Consider the following 22,407-nt stretch of genomic DNA (forward strand, 5'->3'; position numbering starts at 1 on the left):
TCCTAAATAAATACTGCGAGGTGTTGTTTCATTTCAGTATCTGTGTTTGGTCAGCATTCTGTTTTCATATGTGACCATAACCTGCTATCGGTACATGTGATTAATTTACTCTATGTGATGATTAATTTGTAAGAATCCTCCAAAGGGGAGGAAGATCCTACAACCTATTAGGGCTACTTTGGGAACAAGGGGGCAGATTTGCCATGGGTAGTTAACCCCCCACAGGGATTTATGCAGCTTGCCATTTCCCTGGGGCCGTTCCCCCTCCTCGTTCTCCCTTCCCTGACGCCGTTTGGAAGCAAGACCAAAAGAGACCAGGGTGTGTTACGTCCGCCTGTCTATGTAAATCTCAAGCCGCTTGTGCTTATGTGTTAGGCTAACATAGTAGAACTGTACTGATTGAGTTTGCTTGTTGTAATCTATAAATTGCACAATGTTCTGAACTCCAAATAAAAACTCAATAAGTTCACAAAAATATTCTAAAACAAAAAAGAAATGAACATACAAAATATGCTGATATTTTAAAACATCTTTCCTTAATCAAATTTATACAAACGTCCATATAACTATTGAAAATACTCCCCCATCGGCCCATCCTGAATACATCAATTCCTAGAATTGTTTTAAGTTAATTTTTTTAATATTTGACTGAATTTATAGAAAAAATTATAAAACCAAATGAGCACATTATAAAAATATATTTCATAGTAACTAATAATACTAATTCAGTGTCACGATTCTTATAACTCTTTTATATAAATTTGATCTAATTTAAAAAGGTTACTTAAAGACAACTGTAGGAATTGATTTATTCATGGACGGAGAGAGTAGCTCTAGATGAACCGATGAGTAACATCTCAGCCGAATAAATACAACTTTGTTCCTAATTTAGTTCTAATGCTAACTTAAGAAGGCAGCACAAACTTTAATAACTTATATGAATACATTTGCAAGTTATTTCCAGCAATTGCACGTGTCTTTAGCTTTTAGGTTGACCTCCAGTTTCAAATACCAAGATGTTGCCGACCTTCTGGTGCTGCCTGTTGGCTGTTGCGAACCAAAAAAATTGTTAGTGAAATAATCATTAATCTGTCATGCATAATCTATCACGTGAGACCCGCTGGACAAAAAAAAAATTATTAGTTAAGCTGAAAATAGTGACCAATTGTTATCAAATTGACATGTCCTGTTAAAGCAGAAAATCTCAGCATGTAAACAAAACAAGAAACCATACTAACGTCATTTACCAATGAGGTATTCCCCTGATCGATGAAAGCATGCTCACAAGAAAAAAAAATAGAAACATATATCTTGCAGGTCATGGACTCATGATAAAGTGCAAATTAAACAGGCTTTGGAAAGCAAAAAAAAATGAACATAAAGATGCTCAAAAAAATTCAGGAATACATGACTCTTCACACCACTGTTATCTTGTCAGAAACTTACCCAAGCAAAACTGTGGCCTCTTACATGCATCTCTTCTATTCTTCTACCTGATTCAAAAGTGATGATTACTAGAAGAATCTAAAGACTGCAGACTGCTATTAAAAAGCAAAACCTACAACTGAATTTAAGTTTAGTCAGCATCCTTGATCCTTCTATTGGTGATCGTCAACAGTTGTGCTATATACATATGATGTGCACTGCAAGGCAATAAACCAATCATGATGATCTATCATATATAGAAAATGATTAAAAAAGAATTTTTGACCAACCCAGTCTCTAGAAATATCAAGCCAAACACATTGATGACTTGTAACTGACAGCCAATCGATAGATCAAGTATTGCCCAAAAGGGAAAAATTGATCAGTTAACAGTTTGATGCCTAAACTCTGTCACAATCTAGAAAAATTGATCAATCCATAGAGTTTAATTAAATAATGCTATACTAATGGTGACTGACTAACTGACTCCAGCGCAATCTAATTTCCTCTGTCAGCTAATCTGAAAGCTTATGCACATAATGGGCTCCTTAAAAATATATTACAATTAAGGTAAATGTTTTGTGGGTGATGTCAATGCCATAATGAAAGGCTGTGAACACTGCTTCTGTATAAACTGCTGGAAACACCAATGACAAATGGATAAGATTGCTATGAGGAAATTGAAGGGGCTAAATTCGGTTAAATTAAAAAACAATCTAAAATGAAACATTAAGATTCATAAAGCAAGGGGCTAAGAACCGGCTTACTCATTGATAGATCATGTTGTTTTCTGGAATTGAAAACTGAAGCAGTAGCAGGGAAATTCTTCTTAGCCCCTTCCTTCAAAAACCAAGGAAAAGAAAAGCCAATAAGATAATGCTAGCCTTTTCAGAAAGGATAATGCGAGCAATGGGGGTCAGGGAAGGGGAAACGCTCCCGGCCTCATGACTCGTGGATTTCTTCCGCATGGAAAACGAAGGGAAATGGGCTTCTGTCCCCGCGTGGGTGTGCTTCCAAAGAGTGCGGCAGATTAGCGTGGGGAAAGTCGCCCCGTGGTTTCTCGGCCTAGGGAAGTCGCGGGGAACCCTCCGGGATCCCCTGCTGCCAAAGTAACCCTTAGAGAGAAATAGAGTCGACCCAATTTATTCATGGGAGAAATCGGTCTTCAAAACCATGACTGCATGTATAATTAAAGGAAGCCTACTTGCACAAGATAATTACTGCTACTGGAATGCCACGACCAACAAAGCCAAAACCACATAATAAACACAATCGTCGGGTATTAGATAGGTACTAGTAGTAATTCCTAAAGGCTTTGTCATTTGGCTGCACTCTAGTCCACTCCAACACCCTCCAACACATGTGGATTGGGGTGGATTGAAGTACAACCAAACAAAGACTAATGAATCTGGCATATGCATGGCCGATGGCCCAAAAGGCAAAAGCTCAAGAAGCACCGAGAGACATAGGAATTGGTACAACCACACAGCATCATGTGTAACCAAAATCATGAGCGGCGAGAAGAATGATTCTTCTCTAGATATAGTTAATGGCCTATTACTAAAAGGTGCTATGGTGCAATCCTTACCAATCAAAAAAAAGATTGCAATTGGGTAGATAATAATCGAGTGTCATTACTTCAACGGTCCAAACCAAGAATCCGTTAAAAATATTTTGAAATGGATATTGTTCTCTCTTTGATTAGGGATGCCATATAAAAGGAACTGGAGTTTGAAAACGGAACGAAATAGTCAAATCAGAACTTCTAGAGGAACTAATTTTGAAAGGCATAACTTGGGCTCCTAGAATACGGGGTCCTTGGGACAATGTATTTGATTGTAGGGATAGGTATGCTAAATATGACTGGTGATTTCCTATGGGCTGGAGCGGGTCCAAACATATTAAAGAGAGGATGAGTTGTTAGAGAATGTTATTTATTCGAGCATAAATAAACCCCAAGGTCAGACTATACCTAATGCGGGTCTTTTCATGTTCTCTCATTGCCAATTGTACATAGTGCTGTCAAGGGGTGTGTCAAACAACAACACGTAGCTTTTGGCCAAAACAAATAAAGCTATTGACCCCAATGGAAAGAGGACAAAAGACATTGTTTACATGTATGTTGGATTAATCTCTATATCTTTTTATAAAGCTAATCTATATTGGCCCTTCTTAAAGATTTGAGATCTGATTTTGCTATGAAGGATCTTGGGACATTTGAGCTTCTTTCTAGAAATTTAATTGAAGACAACCGAAGATGGTATTCATCTTTCTCAATCAAAATATGCTCTTGATATATTAAAGAAGATCGGGATGGTAGATTGTAAACCATGTCCGACACCCCTACCAGTGTGAGAACGCCTATCAAGACTTGATGGAGATCCGCTTGATTCAAACAGCAACACTAGATACAGGAGTATAGTAGGTGCACTATAGTATCTTACTCTCACTCGTACTGATTTATCCTTTTCAGTTAATAAAGTATGTCAATACCAACATATGTCAAGGGTACAATTGGAGTTGGAGTTAAGATAAATCGATCGAGTTCAACTTTAGTGAGTGTATTTTCTTACGCTGATTGGGCAAGTAATGTTGATGATAGGAGATCTACCAGAGGTTTCGCTATGTTTTTGTCCTAATTTAATATCATGGAGTGCTAAAAAATAGCCCATTGTATCATGTTCAAGTACTAAACCAGAATATAAATCTATGGAAAATGCTACTACCGAGGTAATTTAGGTAGTCTTTGTTAGCTAAACTTAGAGTTAGCCTTGGTCAGTACCATGTTTGTGGTGTGACAATTTGGGAGCCACTTATTTATCAGCTATATAATGATGTGTTCATGCTAGAGCAAAACACATTGAGATAGATTCCATTTTATTCGAGAAAGAGTTGCCAAGAAACAATTGCATGTTCAGCTTGTTCCTTCAAAAGACCAATTAGCAGATGGCTTTACCAAAGCTCTTCCAGTAGCAAAACAATTTGAAGATTTGAAATGGTAATCTAAACTTGGTCAGAGAATCAAGTTGAGATTAAGGGAGGATATTAGAGTTGTTAATATTTGATATGAAACATATATATGGGTATGCATCTAGATGCTTTTCTTTTGTTGCTTAGATATAGCTCAACTAACCAAGTAGATTTGGTTAGTTAGAGTTGAGCTAGTTGTACTCCAAGCTATATGAAAGCTGTTCTCATCCTCCTAGGTGCTTTTGCCTCTATATAACATGTATCCGTGGAGAGCCAAGCTAGATAACCATCGACATTACCAAAAAAAAATATAACACATTTTCCATCGTCGCTGTTAGGGCAGGAGGCTAAGAGTGTTTCTTGACCCACGACCAAGATTCTTTTCGTTCCTTGGTTATTGTCTCAATCGATCCCTACCGCTGTTGTTTCTTGCAAATGCGTACGATTTCATTTCTTTCATCAGGATCACGGATCCGATAGCTGATCAAGTGGGAGGCGGGTCTGCTCTTGATGATGGTAGAGAGATTTGCAATGCAACTATGTATCTTCAACCATTCCATTGGTTCCTATCCACAATCGCATGTATCTATAGTTCCAACTATATCAGCGCCTTGTAGATGTAGTGGATAAGGCCTGCCGCCTACTGCATTGTTCTTAGTCTCAACCACTTCCCATCTGACTACGATGCCAGAGTTCAATCCAACACCTTCCTTTAGTGAATATACCATGGCAACAACTATGTTCCTAGCGAATTGTTTGAACGTGCTGATCTTACAGAGATGATCTACTCAGCACAGTTGATGGTCTTTCACTTTCTGCATTAGGCGATGCACGTTATCAATGAGTTGGATTCGATGGGAATAGAGTATCTCTTTGTGTATCTTGTACAAAATGACTAGAGTAGACATCATGACAATAGGATGATGTAACTTTATATTATATATAGATAGATATCCGGACAAACAAAAATATGCAAGTTTGGAAATATATTCATTTGCTAGCTCCTATCTAGTATACACAACTATTGATTTGACACTTTAGTTTTTTGGTTTTCTATGCTAATAGCTTCGTGAGAATGTAAAACTTGCTTTTCAAACTATACATCATGATATCATGACCAAATTTATGGAGAAACAAAAAATAAGGACGTTGGAACTAGGGTTCCGAATAGGAGAGAGGGGAGAGAGCTCAATGGTAGAGAGAGGACACACTACGGTTTTGAACAAGTTGAAATGAATGGGATGTGAGAATCCCTTGCCCTCATTCCCTAGGGCTCTAGATATAGGCAATGGTTATTTATGAAGGGTCGAGATGGCGGACTAGAGGGGGGTGAATAGTCTTTTCTAAAATTGATCGCGTCGGCTAACCGATATAAGTGCGGAATAAAAACAATCGGTCTAGCCAAGACTACACCCCTCTATGTATGTTCACTAGCACCTTGCAAAGATACTAATTATGCAACTAAGGTGCCGGGCTAGCTAGAGCTCTCCTAACCAATTCTAGAAGCAAGGTCACACAAACCTATGCCACTAGTACTTTAAGCAACAAGGGAGCTCCTACACATGCTAGTAAGCAAAAGCACAAAGCCAACTAAGCTCACTAGCAAAGCTCAATAACAAGGCAACCAATGCCTAATTAGAGAGCACAAATACTTAGCTACACAAACTAAGCAATGTGACTAACAAGGTTACTAAAACCAAATTAGCCACTCAAGGGAGCTACTTCTATGCTACACAAGCTAGAAGGTAACTAGTGAGCTACACAAGCTAACTAATTACAAGAGCAGCTACACAAGCACAATGTATGTGAAAGTAATTACAAGCTTGTGTAAGGGGGTTGCAAACCAACAGGAAGAACAAAGTTGACACGATGATTTTTCTCCCGAGGTTCACGTGTTTGCCAACACGCTAGTCCCCGTTGAGACAAGCTTCAAGGTTGCCGCCGGTCCTCTTGCTAGTGGTGACTCGCAAGTCACACTCTCCCACATGGAGTGCTTACCACAAGCTCTAGCACTTGACCCGGCCGGACCACTTGTCGCCCTTCGCGTCTCGCTTTACTAGAGTTGCTCTTCGCGGCTCCCGCGGGGCGAGCACAAGTACCCCTCACAAGCACTTCTCCGGAGCGCCGCACAAGCTTCTTGCGCGCTTCGACGGAGACCACCACCTAGCCGTCTAGGAGGTGGCAACCTCCAAGAGTAACAAGCACCACCGGCTTGCAACACGATCACCTAGTGCCACTCGATGCAACCTCACGATGCACTCGCACTAGAATCGCTCTCTCACACTATCGGATGAACACTATCATGTATGTGTGAGATGGAGGGCTCCCAAGCACTACTACACAAGCCACCAAGGCTCTAGTGTGCTCAGCTATCGGCCCAAGGCCGGCCATGGCCTCTATTTATAACCCCATGGGCAAATAGAGCCGTTACCCCTTCACTGGGCAAAACTCAGGCCGACCGGACGCTCCGGTCCAATCGACCGGACGCTGGACCTCAGCGTCCGGTCACGCGATACTCGCCACGTGTCCCCTGCGTTCAACGGTCATCTTCCGATCCCAACGGTCATCTGCCGACCGGACACAGCACTTCAACTGACCGGACGCTGGACCCTCAGCGTCCGGTCGTTTCCAGTAAGCTCCCGAGCATGACCGGACGCGTCCGGTCGAACGCGATCGGACGCAGCCAGCGTCCGGTCACTCTCCAGCTACTGCTACACTTCACGACAGCGCGACCGGACGCAGCCTGCCAGCGTCCGGTGCATTCAGATCCAGCGTCCGGTCAGTTGACCGACGCCAGCATCTTTTCCATTCTCTTCACCCTTGCTCAAGTGTGCTAACCACAAGAATTTGCATCCGGCGCAATAGAAAATAGACATTCCATTTTCCCGAAAGCGCCGAATCCCGCCGAACAAGCTCGGCGGGAGGGAGAGAGGGACCCAAACCCATCTCACCCCTGCAAACACCACCTCCTTTGTAAATGTGCCAACACCACCAAGTGTACACCACCATGTGTATGTGTGTTAGCATTTTCACAATCATTTCCCAAAGGATGTTAGCCACTCAACTTGCCACGCCACTCGATCCTAGCGACAATGCAAAGTTAGATCACTCGAGTGGCACTAGATGACCGATATGCAAACAAGTTTGCCCCTCTTGATAGTACGGCCATCTATCCTAAACCCGGTCATAAACTTCTCTACACACCTATGACCGGTGAAATGAAATGCCCTAGGTTATACCTTTGCCTTGCGCATTCCATTTCATCTCCTTCAATGTCGATGCAACACATGCACCAACACGATCAACAATGATATGATCCACTTCATATCATCACATGATCATATTGGTTCATCGATCTTGACTCTACTTGCTCTTCACCGTTGCCATCGTCCATCGGCGCCAAGTCTTGCTCAAGCTTCACCGCCACGCGGTCCATCACTCCAAAGCCTTCGACTTGCCCTTCACGCTTGCAACCGGTCCATCAAGCCAAGTCATGTCTTGATCTTCTCCACCTTGATCACATGACTCAATGTCATGTCTCATGTGCATTTAAGCTCCTTCATCATCACATGTGTGAGCTTTGCAACATCTCCAAGCCATTTTCACCTTCATGGCATATGTTGCTCACACACATGTACCTGTGGACTAATCACCTGTGTATCTCACATAAACACAATTAGTCCACCTAGGTTGTCACTCAATTACCAAAACCAAACAAGGACCTTTCAATTTACATGAGACCCCTTGCTACGGTTGGATTTCATGTGCCGCTACACTAACACTTATTTGGGCCTCTTCAAAGGGAAGTCTTGGCCCATATACTACATGGGCTCCCTCAACAGTAGCCCCTCAACTACTAGGTTATGTCTAGTACTACATGACCTAGTATATGCTCATACAACAAGAGGCACAAATACAACTCAAACCCTGGTCGCAAGGATCACCCTAGGCAACCTACACATGTGCGCCTCACTAAAAACTCCATCCCAAAAATCCTGTGGGAAAAAGGGCATGGAGAAAAGAGCACACGCATGACTCTAGTCTATATATGTGCTAACTTCCAAAGCTTCTAACTCTAAGTGCCTTGATGTTGATCTTCTCGATACCTTCATCTTTGTATTTCATCTCCCTTACTGCTTCCATGATTAGGTCCGTTGGCTTCACTCGGTGCATAGTTCTTTTGCCTCTGGGACTTTTTCAGTTTCTTCTCCAAGATCTTCTTGGTGTGCAGATCTTTGTCTCCCAAACCTTCTTGCCTGAGGCTTCACTTGAAGACACTCCTTCATGCACTTCTATGACTTGGCTTGCTGGCTTCGCTCGGCGTGCAGATCTCTACCTCTAGGACCTTGTTGACGGTAGTTAACATTCATCATAAACCGTCAATATACCTTGCATAAATGAATAAAATGGATTACCTACATAGACTTAGGGGTTTAAACTGACAATTTTCACAAGATTTGGTGAATCTGTGTTTTTAGCATAATTTAATCAAAAAACCGTCAAGGACCTATTCGTTAAAGGAAATCACGTTTATCCGCGACGATACTTACATGGGAAGACTCTAGAAGACAAATCATCAAAGCAAACCTTGAGCCACTAACATGTGGGGCTGGCCAGCCTATGGGCCCACACGTCAGCCCCTCCTTGCTATGTCGGTTCTCCACCGCCATAAGAATTGCATCTACGCCGTTGTTTTAAGTCGGTTTTATCCGAGGGTCTAGAATTGATGTACCCCCCTATATATATCTCCCTGCACCCCCACCTAAAGGCAATGGTCCTGAGTTCTAAAATCTAGAAACCCTAATTCATATCCCTACCAGGATCAGAGCTAGCAATCAAGAGAAGATTAGTCCTCCAAGATAGGATCTAGTCTTGCATTAAAAATAGAGAGATAGAGTGTGAGGGAAGAGTTTGGAAGAAGTGTCGGCCTGTTGGTCCTCTCTCTATGGCTTGTACCTTGGCAGGATCAAGTTCTCATGAGCTTGCTTCTGAGATTTCTCTAGTAATCAAATTTTGATTCAAGTAAGCATCTTGTTTATATTGTTCTTTAGGTTTGTGACTCTTTTGAGTACTTTAATCCTTGTCGCTCCTGGGTTAAAGTAGTATTCGTACTGTAAGCGTTGTGCTTAGACTCGGTTACTCCTGGATGTACCCTACATTCTAGATCGGTGGTAGCTCACGAGGGTGACTCTTATAGCCTCGTTGAATCCTTTGTAGTCCACCTCCTGTTTGTAGGCTGAGCAGGACCTTATTACTATATGAAACATACTTTGCCTATGTTTTCCTTAGTAATATCCCCAGAATTGAATAGTAGAAGACATAACTTACCGAATTTAGAACTAGAAGACCTTAGCGATCTCCTCTATATTCATGTTATCTTAAGTCTTGTTGCTACTCTGGGTTAAGTTAGACTTAGTTAATCTCACACACATTTCCTTGAGTTTGTTATTCTGGAATACTTTTCGGTGAAGTGCTACATCGGTATCCGTACACTTGCGGATTATTCTATGTGCGTTAATATATACCAACAAGCATTTATGGCACCATTACCGAGAAAGCGGTTGCTGAGTTAACTTCAAACCTAGCTTAACCTTGTATCATTATTCTTTTATCTTTTATTCTTTTATTCTTTTCTTTTACCATGGATTTAGAATCCACTCCTATCTACCAATATGCCACACCTACGAGCGCACGCCTAGAGCCACTAGAATCTTCAAAGCCTATCCTACCACCTGGCTATGAGCTGCGGCCGTGTTTAATCAACATGGTCTGGGATCAATCTTTTTTGAGCAAAGATGATGAAAACCAATACTCTCAGTTAAATGAGTTTGAGCAAACCTGTGCATGCCTACGCATTGCAGGCATGTCAAATGAAACCTTACGATGGAAGCTTTTTCCTTTCTCTTTGAAGGGAAGAGCTAAACATTGGTACAAGTAAACCATAGGGAGTAGGCAAGGAGATTGGGAAGCCTTATTCTCTCATCTCTAGAGTAGTCAACCTTCGTTTAGAAGGTTCTATCTTTTAAACAAGAAGAAAAAGAATCTCTAGGCATGGCATGGGATTATTTTAATGCTCCTATTAATACTGGCCCTAACTTTGCCATTCAAGACCCATCCTTCAACACTTTTATATGGGTCTTGATAGGGAAACTTTAAAGTATCTTGATATAGTTTTAGGAGGATTGTTTTTGCATGTCTCCGCCAATTCGAGGAGAAGCATTCTTACTAAGGTCTTAGAGAGCACCCCTAAAGAAGTAGAAGAGGAGCCGCTAGAGAAGGAATCCCAAATAGCTGAACCAGAGCTTTTGCCAAACACATCACCAACTTCAGCTATCCCAAATCCCAAACCACCAGAAAAGGAGGAAACTCCTATTTTGGATTTTATTCTTGAATTCGAGGAAGAACTTTTTACCGAATACAGAAATACCTCGAATTATCATACCATGAGGAGACTCTAGAAGCCTAGGAAATCATCATTCCATGAAGAAACTCTTGACCCTTCTAAGGACGCTTTCCTTAAAAAGACTATGAAAGAGCTAGTATCCATAATAAGCAACGAATGGTTAGAAGAATCAGAACTTTCCTCTGATGTGATTCGTCTAGATTCACCTTCTATTTCCATTCGTTGCCAAATTAACAAAGCTCCTTTTGATGCTCTTTACAATCCAGTTGTGGGTGTTAATATCATGTCTGCATCCTTTGCTCATGATTTATTAAAAGACATGCCATTGACCCCAACAACAAAGTTGTTGAAAAGTCTTTCAGGACACATTCTCCCTAGTTTGGGGATACTTTATGTCCTCCCTATCTAGGTAAAAGGAACCATGGTTCATTTGAGTTTTTATATCTTTGATATCATGGAGTTCGATCTATTGATAGGACAACCAATTGAAAGACTCATTCAAGAAGGACAAACAGGGAAATTGAAAATTAGCCTCGGGAAAAACTTTAGACTTTCTCTACCTATCACTCACTCTCTAAATGTTGAGACTGAGCCGATTCCCGAGCAAGACCCGATGGACGAGGTTAAGGTTGCATCTCTTGAAGACTTGATCGAACCCAACCTTGAAGATGATGCCCAGTTCTTCATCGAAGGGGAAGATGAAAGTTCCATAGAACCTGAACCCTTAGATGAGTTGCTAGAACCACCTAAGCCCGCCATTGAACTTAAACCCCTGCCTTCTGGTCTTAGATATGCTTTTCTCAATAATGATCAGGACTCTCCTATGATCATAAGTGATAAACTTTCTTAGGAAGAATCTCTCCACTTGTGAACTGTCTAAGAAAAGCATCACTCTGTATTTAGCTACTCGCTCCAAGACCTTAAGGGAACTAGCCTTGCTCTTTGCACCCATTGCATCCCTATAGATCATGATTCCATACCTTTTAGGGATCCACAACGTAGGCTTAATAATGTGATGAGAGAGGTTGTTAAGAAAGAGGTTCCAAAACTCTTGCATGCCGGGATTATCTATCCCGTTCCATACAATGAGTGGGTAAGCCCTATTCAAGTTGTGCCTAAAAAGGGAGGCATGACTATTGTTAAAAATGAAAAGAATGAACTAATCCCCCAAACAACCATCATAGGATGGCGGATGTGTATTGATTACCGAAAACTGAGCAAGGCAACAAAGAAGGGTCATTTTCCATTGCCCTTCATTGACGAAATGTTGGAGCGACTAGCAAATCACTCCTTCTATTTCCTTGATGGATATTCAGGTTATCACTAGATACCGATCCATCTTGATGACCAAAGCAAAACCACCTTTACATGTCTATATTGTCATATTGTTTTGCTCCGGCAATATCCAACAACCTGATCGCGTAGATGGAATCAGATGGTAGCACACGAGACACAGAGATTTATACTGGTTCGAGGCATCATGTGCGCTAAACCCTACTCTAGTGGTACGACTACTCTTGTATGTGTATGCTCAATTACAGGGCTATTGCTCCTAGCTACGAGGTAGATGGAATATGTGGAAGATTGGATCCCGTGCCCAAGGTCCCTACCCTCCTTTATGTAGGCAGGAAGGTAGGGTTATAGGGAGGGCGATCGGGCTAGCAGAATGTGTTCCTAGTTTGTTACACGATATGTGCAATAGATTGATCCTAGCTATCCTCCAGATACACCCGCTTTAGTCTGCCTTGATCCCCATGTCGGTTGATTGCGTCAGCCCTTGTGGGCTTACTCTTCGATGGCTGCTGGGCTAATAGCTTGGTGGTAGTCATATATACAGGTGGTGCAGGTACCCCTAGCCCATATCTCTAATAGTAGCCCCCGTTGGACTTAATGATAAGCTAGCATGTAGCTTCAAGCCCTCAGGACGTCGTGGTGTACCCTGTAAGTTCTGCGTACTGTAAGTACATAGTGAGCATATTCGGATGCCAAAGCTCTAAGCAGTGCGCTTGGATATTTGCAAGTATTGGGGAGCTAGTATGTTACTGTTCGAGTACTAAGAGCATTCTCGGGTAGCAAGAATCTTCTTCAAGCATCGAGTGAGGCGGTGGTACACCATACATCAAGGAACGTTGTTCCATAGCAGCTATAAGTGCCTGGCTTGGGTGGTGCACCCCATATCAGGAAATGTAGTTTCCTGGGCGTAGCCCATGGGACGTTGTTAATGTCGCGATCGGGTGGTGTACCTGATAACCGGAAGCATAGCTCCTAGGACATCGTGGATGCCATGCTAGGGTAAAAAATACCGCTATACTCGAGAAGTTGGTTCCCGACGTATCCCGACATGTAAATAGTGGTTGCGCATCATTAAGTCCTAGTCATAAAACAATAATGAGGATGGGGTAGGTGCACTTCCATCGCCCATGCGTCACTAAGCAAGTTGATTTTTAGGGTGACCTGTTGTAGGTCGAGCACTAAGGGTGTCATGTTTTTCTTCGAGATCCATCGAGTAACGTGATTCGAATTTTCATAAACCTCATTAGCGGAAGAGTGAGGACATTGTCCTAGAGCCCTAAGGCCAATATAATAGTGTCCCAACATGGGCACCACTGTGGGTGAGTAATGAACATGTGAGCAGCTATCGGTAGTTGCATTTATTACTCTTCGAGTTGGTAACGGTAAAATGAGTGAACGTCCGCTATCACTAAAAGGAAGCGGCAAGGTTAAGCCTGGCCAGTGGGGGCACGTCATAAAACTCTTTTTTCTAGATTCTAGGAGCTCATACTTTGGTTACAGCCATGGGCCAACAATTTTTCTAGTTTCCCCCGAAGGGGCACACATCCGCTGAAATAAGGTACTTCGAGCTCGTTCGGGTATTGGGAGATTTACGTGACATTGAGTATCAGAGGTTTTAGGATAAGACTGGTGACCCCCTCCCCCCGAATACCCCCCTAACTCTAGAGGGGCAGGGTCGATAGTGAATGAATCACCACCGCTTACACCTGCTGAGGGGGTGAGCCAGGCCGAGTACTCGATCTGAGTGTTAGATAACTCGCCTACATCGACTCGGGTGATGGTGCGTCGGATTTTGGACCTTTTGGCCCCATGGCCTCCGTGGTTATACGGATGGGTTCCTTCTCTATGAATCGGAGGCATCAGATTCGGTGGCTCGTGTGGTAGAACCACCTGGAATAACCTGTCTTCAGAGGCGCTCATCTTTCACTAGACACTAAGCACCTCAAAAGTGAGCTGCCTCGGACTGTTCCATTGAGCACACCCTAAGGGAGAACTCAAAACAATCCATGTTTTACATTCAGAATCCAATAATGAGTACGAGCTTACAATACTTAGTCCATTTCATACAACAAGAGTTCTTGGAAATTATTTATTACAATACCAGAGTTCAGAATGCGATAATTAGACAGCGGAAAGAAAATAAACATCTAGCGAAAATAATACAAGGATCCATCTATGCCCACCAGAAAAATCCTCCACACAAGAGCTACTCCTCAGGCTGCACCTACAATAGGGGTAAAATAAACCCTGAGTACACAATATACTCGCAAGACTTACCCGACTAGTGGTCAGAAGACGCTTGGGAAAGGGTCACTGGGACGGTGACAAGCAGTGCTACATCATGGGACGTGTATATGCGCCCTCGTGTGTGGCCTCCACAAGTGACTCGTGTCTAGCTGCTGGTGCGAGCCAGATTGGGTCACTTGATGATCTAAGTGGCTCTAGAATGGGGGGCTCGAGCGCGCTGTTTCGTGGTTTGCCCCGCGAGTTGGTCGCGGTTTGTTGAAGCTGGGGGCAAGCCTACATGTGTATGTAGACGTGTTTGGGTAGAGAGGCTAGAGCTAGAGATAACATTACTGACCGGTGTACCAGAAGTTGTTGACGAACCAGTTGCCGTAGTTTGGAGCTCGTCGAGCCCCCGGGCGCTTGTTCATGATGGGGTCGCTGCAATCTCTGGGCCACCAGCTGATGAGGACGCTTCTTTAGCGGTTGGAATGGTTGTAGTCGGTGTGGGTCGGCCTTTTGGCTGGCTTTGGGTCGGCCTCTGCCAGCTTGACATTCTCGACGGGCCCATGAGCCCCCGAGTGTGTCTTCTTCGTGTCCAGTCCACTATAGCTTCTAGCCAGGAGGGCTCACGTGCGCTGATGCTTAGGCCCTCATGTCGTGACGACATCACGATTGTCGTGTCCTCACCTTTGAGTGTGGTGTGTGCCCTCGACGAAGGGTTGACGCGACCTATCGCTACGGAAGTAGATCCTGAGCGTGACGTGGTTTGACTCGCTCAGCGTGGCGCGCAGTGTGCTCAGGGGGGCCTCCTCTCTGGATGCACGTGCCTCCAAGTGGCAGCTGACAACTTGCTAAGGCGTGTTGGGTGATGTATCTGCCTTGCGGGATGAAACCCTGGTTTTGGGCTTGACCATGCGCGGCGTCACGTAGGCTCGTCCCTTGATCACTAGCAACGACGCCGTGCGGTGGTGGGCGGCTTCATTGTTCATGTGTGCCCTAGCTCACTATGTTCTGCTGGTGGTGGAGACACTATCTAGGGCATGACTATGGCTTAGGGTCTGGCTTTGCCATGCGTCGAGTCTGGACTGGGTATACGCTGACGACAGGCGTTGCCCCATTGGTTTGGGTGATCTCGTGGCTCCCTAGAAGGATGTGGCCAGCACTGGCCATTCCTTGGGTGAGGTTGCCATGAGCCATGGCCGTCTATCTCCCTGGGTGGATGTCTTGGCCCTGGCTAGTGATGAGAGAGGGCCCTAGGCTTCCTACGTAGGTGAACCCTAGGATGTAGCCCCCGTGGGCAATTCCGAGAGTGCGCCCGCCATAGGCCATGGGACCTAGATTCCTGAGGTGAGGTCTGGGCCATGGCCAAGGGTGAACGCGGACGCCGGCCCCTTGGTGTGGTTAACCAGTGGTTCCCTAGAAGGATGTGGCTGGTCGAGGCCATTCCTTGGACGAGTTCGTCGTGAGTCATGGTCCTTTGGTTTCTCGGATGGGAAACTTGGACACGGCTTGCGACGAGCGAGGGTACCGGCCCTCTAGGTAGGTGGTCTCTGGGATGCAGCCCCCGAGGGCAGTTCTAGGAGTGTGTTCACCACGGACCACAGAACTTAGATTTCCATGGTGGAGGTCTAGACTGTGGCTGATGGCGGACGCGGGCGCTAGCCCTTTGGTGCCGATGAACCAATAGTTTTCACGGTGGATGTGACCGTCGTGGGCTGTTCAACTAGTGAGTTCACCGACGGTGCAAGGAGCCAACGCTTCCTTCCTTAATCACACGAGAGTGTGCGACTGTCCCCTACCTAGCGCACCAACTATCGGTGTTTCATAAACCGGACTAGTAAACTTATACGATTATTGCGCTGCTCTAGAAAGACGATGATAGCATCCAATAGACATGAGAATTTACATTGGTTTAGGCCGAAGCCCTACGTCCAGTCTTAGAGATGATCGAGTGTGTGTTCCTCGCTTTAATGCTCTGAAGTTTTTACAATGGGGGAGTAAGAATGGCGAAAGATGTACTAGAACCTATGCTAGGCGAGGGGCAGCCCAAAGAGAAGCTCCAAGGGCCTACTGCTATGGTGAATGGTAGAGGATGGAAAAAATGTTAGATCTCCCCCGTGATGGGTGTCCTGGCTTCCCTTATATAGAGTTCGGGGCTAGGGCTTGTTACAAAGAGGAGGTTCTCCCGACCGAAGGGTCGTGAGCCTAAGGGAGGTCCTATCTAACTTGGCTTGCAAGCTACATCGTCTTCTGGTGTTCGCCCGGGCATGGCTGTCGTCATGGTCTTGTGGCCACGTCGCGACAGAGTCTGATGTGGTGCTACTGTGCTGATCGTGGCAGCACTATAGCCATGGTGATAGTTCGTCAGCTGTCCTACACAATGCGGCATTTGTCATGGTCTTTGAAGTTGTCTCCAGGTTCCCCGGGGTGTCATACCCATAGTAGGTAGCCGCCCTAGGTCGTTTCTTGCCTGGTCGCTTCATGGGGCTGAGGGCCATGATCCCGATCATTAGGGTTAGGGCGCCCCACCTGTCGAGGAGGTCTCTAGGCCGTGACCCTTGTCATGGATCCCCATCCCATAGTAGGTGGGATCGTATGCGTGTCCTATCGGTCCGTATTCGAACGGTGGGTTTCGTGCCCGTTGCCACCACTATGCGGTGTTGTCTTGTTGGAGCGGCGTGGCACAGGGATGGTGTCTGACCGGACCAAGGTGACCGCTGTCACACCGGTCCCTATGTGGGTCAGCGCGGCACGCCTACTCCTGTTAGAGCAAGCATCCTAAGCTATGCTCGTCCTCTCCCTGTCCTGTCCGGGAGTCATGACGAGAGAGAGGTCGCGCATCTTCCGTGTGGCTGATGCAGGAGAAGGGGTCATGGCTAGGCGTTGGTTTGGCGTGCTCATCCTAGCTGGGCCTCGGTTGTTTGGGTCATTGTTAATCCTATGAGTCATGGGTCGCGTGGCCTGCCAACTAATCGGTGCCTTGAGACACCCTAGGGTCATAACCCCAACAACTTGACATAACCCTTCAAGCAAGGCAATGAAGGCAAGTCATCACAGGTTTTGATGTCGAGGGTGTTGACGAAGGCTCTCGATTCATTGCAATGGGCAAAGATGATGACGAAGCCCCTCTTGTCGAAGTGTTGTTAGAGACGAGTCATTGTGGTTCACCGGATATGATGGTTAAGACCCTCCTAAAAAAGTGTTGTTGGGAACTATGTTGGTGTAGAAGTCAAAGATGTGGCAAAGCTCCTCCCGCCAAAGTGTTTGGCGGAGGCGAATCATTGTTTATTCACTGAAGGTGTTGACAAAGCTGCTCCTGCCAAAGTGTTGGCGAAGGCGATGTTGGTGTAGACACCAAAGATGTCGATACGGTGTAGTCCCTCATGTTGAAGTGTTGGCGGAGGCGCCGAAGATGTCGTGAAGTTCCTTTTGCCGAAGGACGGAGAAGTCACATGAAAATGCGCCTAAGTTGGGAGGGTGCATTTCCATGTACTTAATTTGAGTGTTGTAGCTTCATCAAATACTCAACTTGTTATCAGTTTTTTTAGGCTAAAAAAGGCAGTGGCTTTTCTACGTGTTGTAAAAGATGGTTAGTCATATTTCATATAATAATATAATTTATGAGGGTAGTGTGAAGGCTTTAGCTTCGCATCCTAGTGCCTGAGCAGCTTCGGGGCTTTTCAAGCTTTGGTGCCCGTGTATTTTCAAGACTTCTTTTAGATTTTCGGTTGGCCCGGGTGGCCATGTATTTTCTGGATTTCTTCTAGTTTGGAGCCTTAGCCCACTTTGTTTTGGCTCAGGCCATGGAACGTGATGCATTATGTAATGTGTGTGTAATGATGTAGATGAATGCATTTGCATAAACATAATAAAATGGTTAAATATATCGTGGACCCTGCAAAAATGATGGTTGTGCTTGTGTAGAAGGTAAACTCTGCACATAAAGAATAATGCCCTCAAATGAGAGGATCATAGTTTCGGATGGCTAGCAAAGGCTGCCATTCAACAACCTGCATAGGTATACGTATGGTTTGTAGTATTAATTGTAAAAAGGATTAGTTTTCTGTGAAGGTTAGCTTGAATGAGTAAGTCTCGACTAATTGTGTATTATAAAAGCATAAAATTGTTAAATGATACAACCTGAAAAAAAGAGAGGCAAAGTGTTAGTGTCTTGAGGGTTGAGAGGTTTGATGGCTGCCGAAAGTCAAGTTGATAGTCTAATGGTCGGTGAAGAGCACTAGTGACCGTTGTATTGAAGAGTAGCTTGATGAAACCCCAATGCGAAGGCTAATATTTGTGAAATCTGAATGCCGTTAGACCAATATCCTAGACTACCAACCGTCCAACTTGGGAGAGTAGGATATACTTACCGTGGTGATAACGTGAAAAATATGCTAATGGTGGATTAATTAGGCTTAATAAATTTGTCTCGCGGAGTATCGAGGACTTCTATAATTTGTTTTATTATTACTATCCGAACACTTTCATGTAACGTCTTGACATGATATCTTTAAACTTTAGTCTCTCTAAAGAAGACCTGAAATTGAGAATTTGAGATTGAGAGATGCGAGGAGAAGAGAGGAAACAAAGTGGACGGTGAGTGGACTGCTATGCTGTCAACGGTGGCCCCTGGCGTGGGAAAACGTGGACAGGACGCGTGGCCGATGGTGGATGGGCCCGGGAGAGAGAGAGAGAGAGAGAGACGTGGGCCGCATTTGTTATGACTTGGGTGAAGAGGTCAATCCTGGCCGGCTGCGTTTGCGTCGCGCCGAAGCGCGGAATCCATTCCCGATCCGGCGATCCCACGGCACGGCACACCGCACACCGCACACCGCACGGCGGGTCTGTCGGCAACGCCCAACGCCGACCTGCCCCCGCCTCCTCCTCATTTCCTTTTTTCCCCATTGTATTGTAGATGTATGTACATCCAATCCAAAGAAAAAAGAAGTACGTACAATTATAGAATCTTATAAACCGTGCCAAACCTTTTAAATTGATGAACTAAGTTTATGCGAAATTGTAGTATTAACATTTAGATTTCCCCCTATATAACATTAATGTAGCATGAATTTTTGCTTTTATATATATATATATATATAAACTTACAGTTTGTTAGGCTAGGCTTATACGATCGTGGATTATAAGCTGGAACAGTATTTCTCTCTCACATCAAACTAGTTAAACCAGCCAGCAGTAAATAATCCACGATCGTTTCAGCCGAAACGAACACGCCGTTAGTCATACTACTTCCATCTCAAATTATAAGTTATTATAAAAATCTTAGAGAGTCAAAACATCTCAAGTTTGAACAAATTTATATAATAATGTAATAATATTTATGATACCAACTAAGTATCATTAAGTTCTTCACTAATTATATTTTCATAGTATATCTATTTGATGTCATAAATCTTTGTAATTTTTTCTATAATATTGGTCAAATTTGAGACGCTTTGACTCTTCAGGATTTTTAGAATGACTTATAATTTTTTTATAATATTGGTCAAATTTGAGACGCTTTGACTCTTCAGGATTTTTAGAATGACTTATAATTTGGGATAGATGGAGTATTCAAAACTTTTTTGACTTAATATAATAATAAATAATCTGAGGAAAAAGGGGAACTAATGGAAAACTTTTTTTTTTATTTTGAAAATATAAGGGACGGAGGACTTGAATAAACGCGTTGGCGTCCGTCCGCACCCAATCAACCACCCGCACTCGCACCCCCGACTCAGCGGCTCTTGTCGTCCCTCTTTCTTCTCCTCCTTCTCTTGCAGGGCTTGAGCTTCAGCCATGGGCGGCGGCAACGGCCAGAAGTCCAAGATGGCGCGGGAGAGGAACGCCGAGAAGAACAAGGGCGCCAAAGGCACGTGTATCCATCCATCTCTTCAATCGCCCCGCCCCGATTCCCCCTCCCTGCCTGTCCTTCCTTGCTCGCCGTCTCGTCTGATTCCATCGATTTCCTCTCCGTACTTACTTGCAGGCAGCCAGCTGGAGGCCAACAAGAAGGCCATGAACATCCAGGTGCGTATGCGTGCCTTCCCCCCTCCCTCCCCTCTTGCTTCTCCGCGTCCCCGATCTGTCTGTCACCGAATTCAGCTCTGTGCACCCACACTTTTACTTGCAGGCCGCCTGCTGCTTCCTTTTCCTCCCAATTCCATTACTTCCTCTTGCTTGTAGCTCATACTAGATCTCCTAACAGTGGGTTCAAATTGGCTGCTGCTGCACCTGCAGCGCAGTGATTAGGAGAGGATACAGCCTCATCGCTACAATTGTCCAACTTAAACCACCATCACGCCTCATTTTTCTTAAATTTAGCGACGACAAGTCTAATCAATGGGCTAGTGTGGCACTCTTGTTCAGGAACATCAGCAAACTCCCCGCACCAGCTGTTCTAGCCCAACTTCGATTAGCTCCCATAGCGTAACGGGAAAGCGAAAATCGTATCCTTGTGCTCCATCAGTTCGGACTCTGGAGAGAGAAGAGAATCACTGCTGAAACCTTTTTTTTGCTTCTCTGTTCTGGTGGTAGTGGTACCTCTTTCTTGACAACATTGTGGTGCTACCAGCTGCGCAAATTACTACGCCTTAATAGCTGTCATTTCTCTCATTGGCCAAATGTATGTACCCAGATTTTTGTTGGGGTGAAAAATTCATTTACACCCTAGCAATGTTTGTCTTCTGGTATTTCAGTTGTCAGTTGGTCATCTGAACAATGCTTGCATCCAATTTCGAAATGTACTAACCATGCTTCCATCTGAACGCAGTGCAAGATCTGCATGCAGACTTTCATCTGCACCACCTCCGAGGCCAAGTGCAAAGAGCATGCTGAGGCAAGGCATCCCAAGAACGACCTCTACCAGTGCTTCCCCCACCTCAAGAATTAGTAAGCAGCAGCAGTAGCATATGCCTCAGACAAGGGGCATATGCTCGCTCAACAAAGAGAGAAAACTGTCATCATCCACCAAGTACTGTCGTCTTCATCAGTGACTGGTTGCCATATACTTTGTGTCAATGGGTCTCAGCTGCTGCTGCAGTTGCTTTCGGTTGTGTTGCCGCATCTAAATATGTAATGTAATCGCTGTCAGCCTGTTGTGCTAAAAACATTAATTCTGTATGGGCTAAGAACATTAATTCTGTGTGGATTTGTGATGCCTGCCTGTGCTTGCTCAGTATTTTCTTTTCCCTGTGTTCTTTGGTGTGAATCTGGGACCTTACAGGGAGCCATTTATCTCTGTTTTTTTCTTTCTTTTCCATGTGTTCTTAAGTGTGAATTTGGGACCTTACATGGAGCCATTTATCTCTGTTTTTTCTTCCTCGAACAACGTAGAACTGCCATTTATCTCTTTTTTTTCCTTTTCCCTGTGTTCTTAGGTGTGAATTTGGGAGCTTACAGGGCGCCAATTATCTGTGTTTTTTTTTCTTGAACTTAGAACTACGTGTCATTTCATTAAGAAAGGAGTGTGCGAAATGTATGGAAATAAATGGGAGAAACGTCAAGAGGCCACCCCCCCTCCCCCTCCCTCCCCTAATTTATTCATTTATCTCCGGTCTGATGTACAAAAATCATGGATTCTTGGGCTCTCCATTTTAGCATGCATAAATCCTGATTGTATATGTAAGGTTGTAGTATGTCACAGGCATTCAGGCAAGTCACAACTTACAAGTTCAGTGAAGCCAAATTCATTTTGAAACTGATTGTTTGGAGCTCATTCAGTTATGGGAAAAGCGGGAGACGCAGCGGTCTATCATTGCACCGATCCTCTCCGAGATAAATGAGTTTAGGCTTGCCTCTATGGAGTTTGCTTTTACCTTTGCTAGTAGATCTTATAATAAGGTCACACATTTGTTAGCCAAACAAAGTCACAGATACACACCCGTCGGAATTGTGGCATGTAACTCCGGCTTGTGTTTGTGACTTAATTCTCATCTCAACCTTCGTAGGGTTTGATGTACAACAATCATGGATTCTTGGGCTCTCCATTTTAGCATGCATAAATCCAGACTGTATTTGTAAGGTTGCAGTATGTCACAGGCATTCAGACAAGTTACAACTCACAAGTTTAGTGAGGCCAAATTTTCGCGGAT

The 22,407-nt window shown here is 44.2% G+C and overlaps 1 protein-coding gene across 1 annotated transcript; it reads left to right on the forward strand.

Annotated features, from left to right (window-relative positions):
• The first annotated feature begins 19,998 nt into the window (after positions 1 to 19,998).
• Positions 19,999 to 21,491, forward strand: LOC136544961 (uncharacterized protein At2g23090-like). Its single transcript, XM_066537018.1, has 3 exons — positions 19,999 to 20,190; positions 20,308 to 20,344; positions 21,087 to 21,491. Exons 1-3 carry the CDS (start codon positions 20,114 to 20,116, stop codon positions 21,204 to 21,206), a joined length of 234 nt encoding a protein of 77 aa, XP_066393115.1. The 5' UTR covers positions 19,999 to 20,113; the 3' UTR covers positions 21,207 to 21,491.
• The last annotated feature ends 916 nt before the right edge of the window (positions 21,492 to 22,407 follow it).

This window comes from Miscanthus floridulus, chromosome 3 (genome assembly GCF_019320115.1).
Source record: "Miscanthus floridulus cultivar M001 chromosome 3, ASM1932011v1, whole genome shotgun sequence".
Lineage (NCBI taxonomy): Eukaryota > Viridiplantae > Streptophyta > Magnoliopsida > Poales > Poaceae > Miscanthus > Miscanthus floridulus.

Bases quoted from the DNA above. Each gene is read 5' to 3' on its own strand.
- LOC136544961 (XM_066537018.1), top strand. From the start codon at position 20,114: ATGGGCGGCGGCAACGGCCAGAAGTCCAAGATGGCGCGGGAGAGGAAC. The intron at 20,191-20,307 runs GTGTATCCATCC...ACTTGCAGGCAG, and splicing joins AACAAGGGCGCCAAAGGCAC to CCAGCTGGAGGCCAACAAGA. The intron at 20,345-21,086 runs GTGCGTATGCGT...ATCTGAACGCAG, and splicing joins AGAAGGCCATGAACATCCAG to TGCAAGATCTGCATGCAGAC.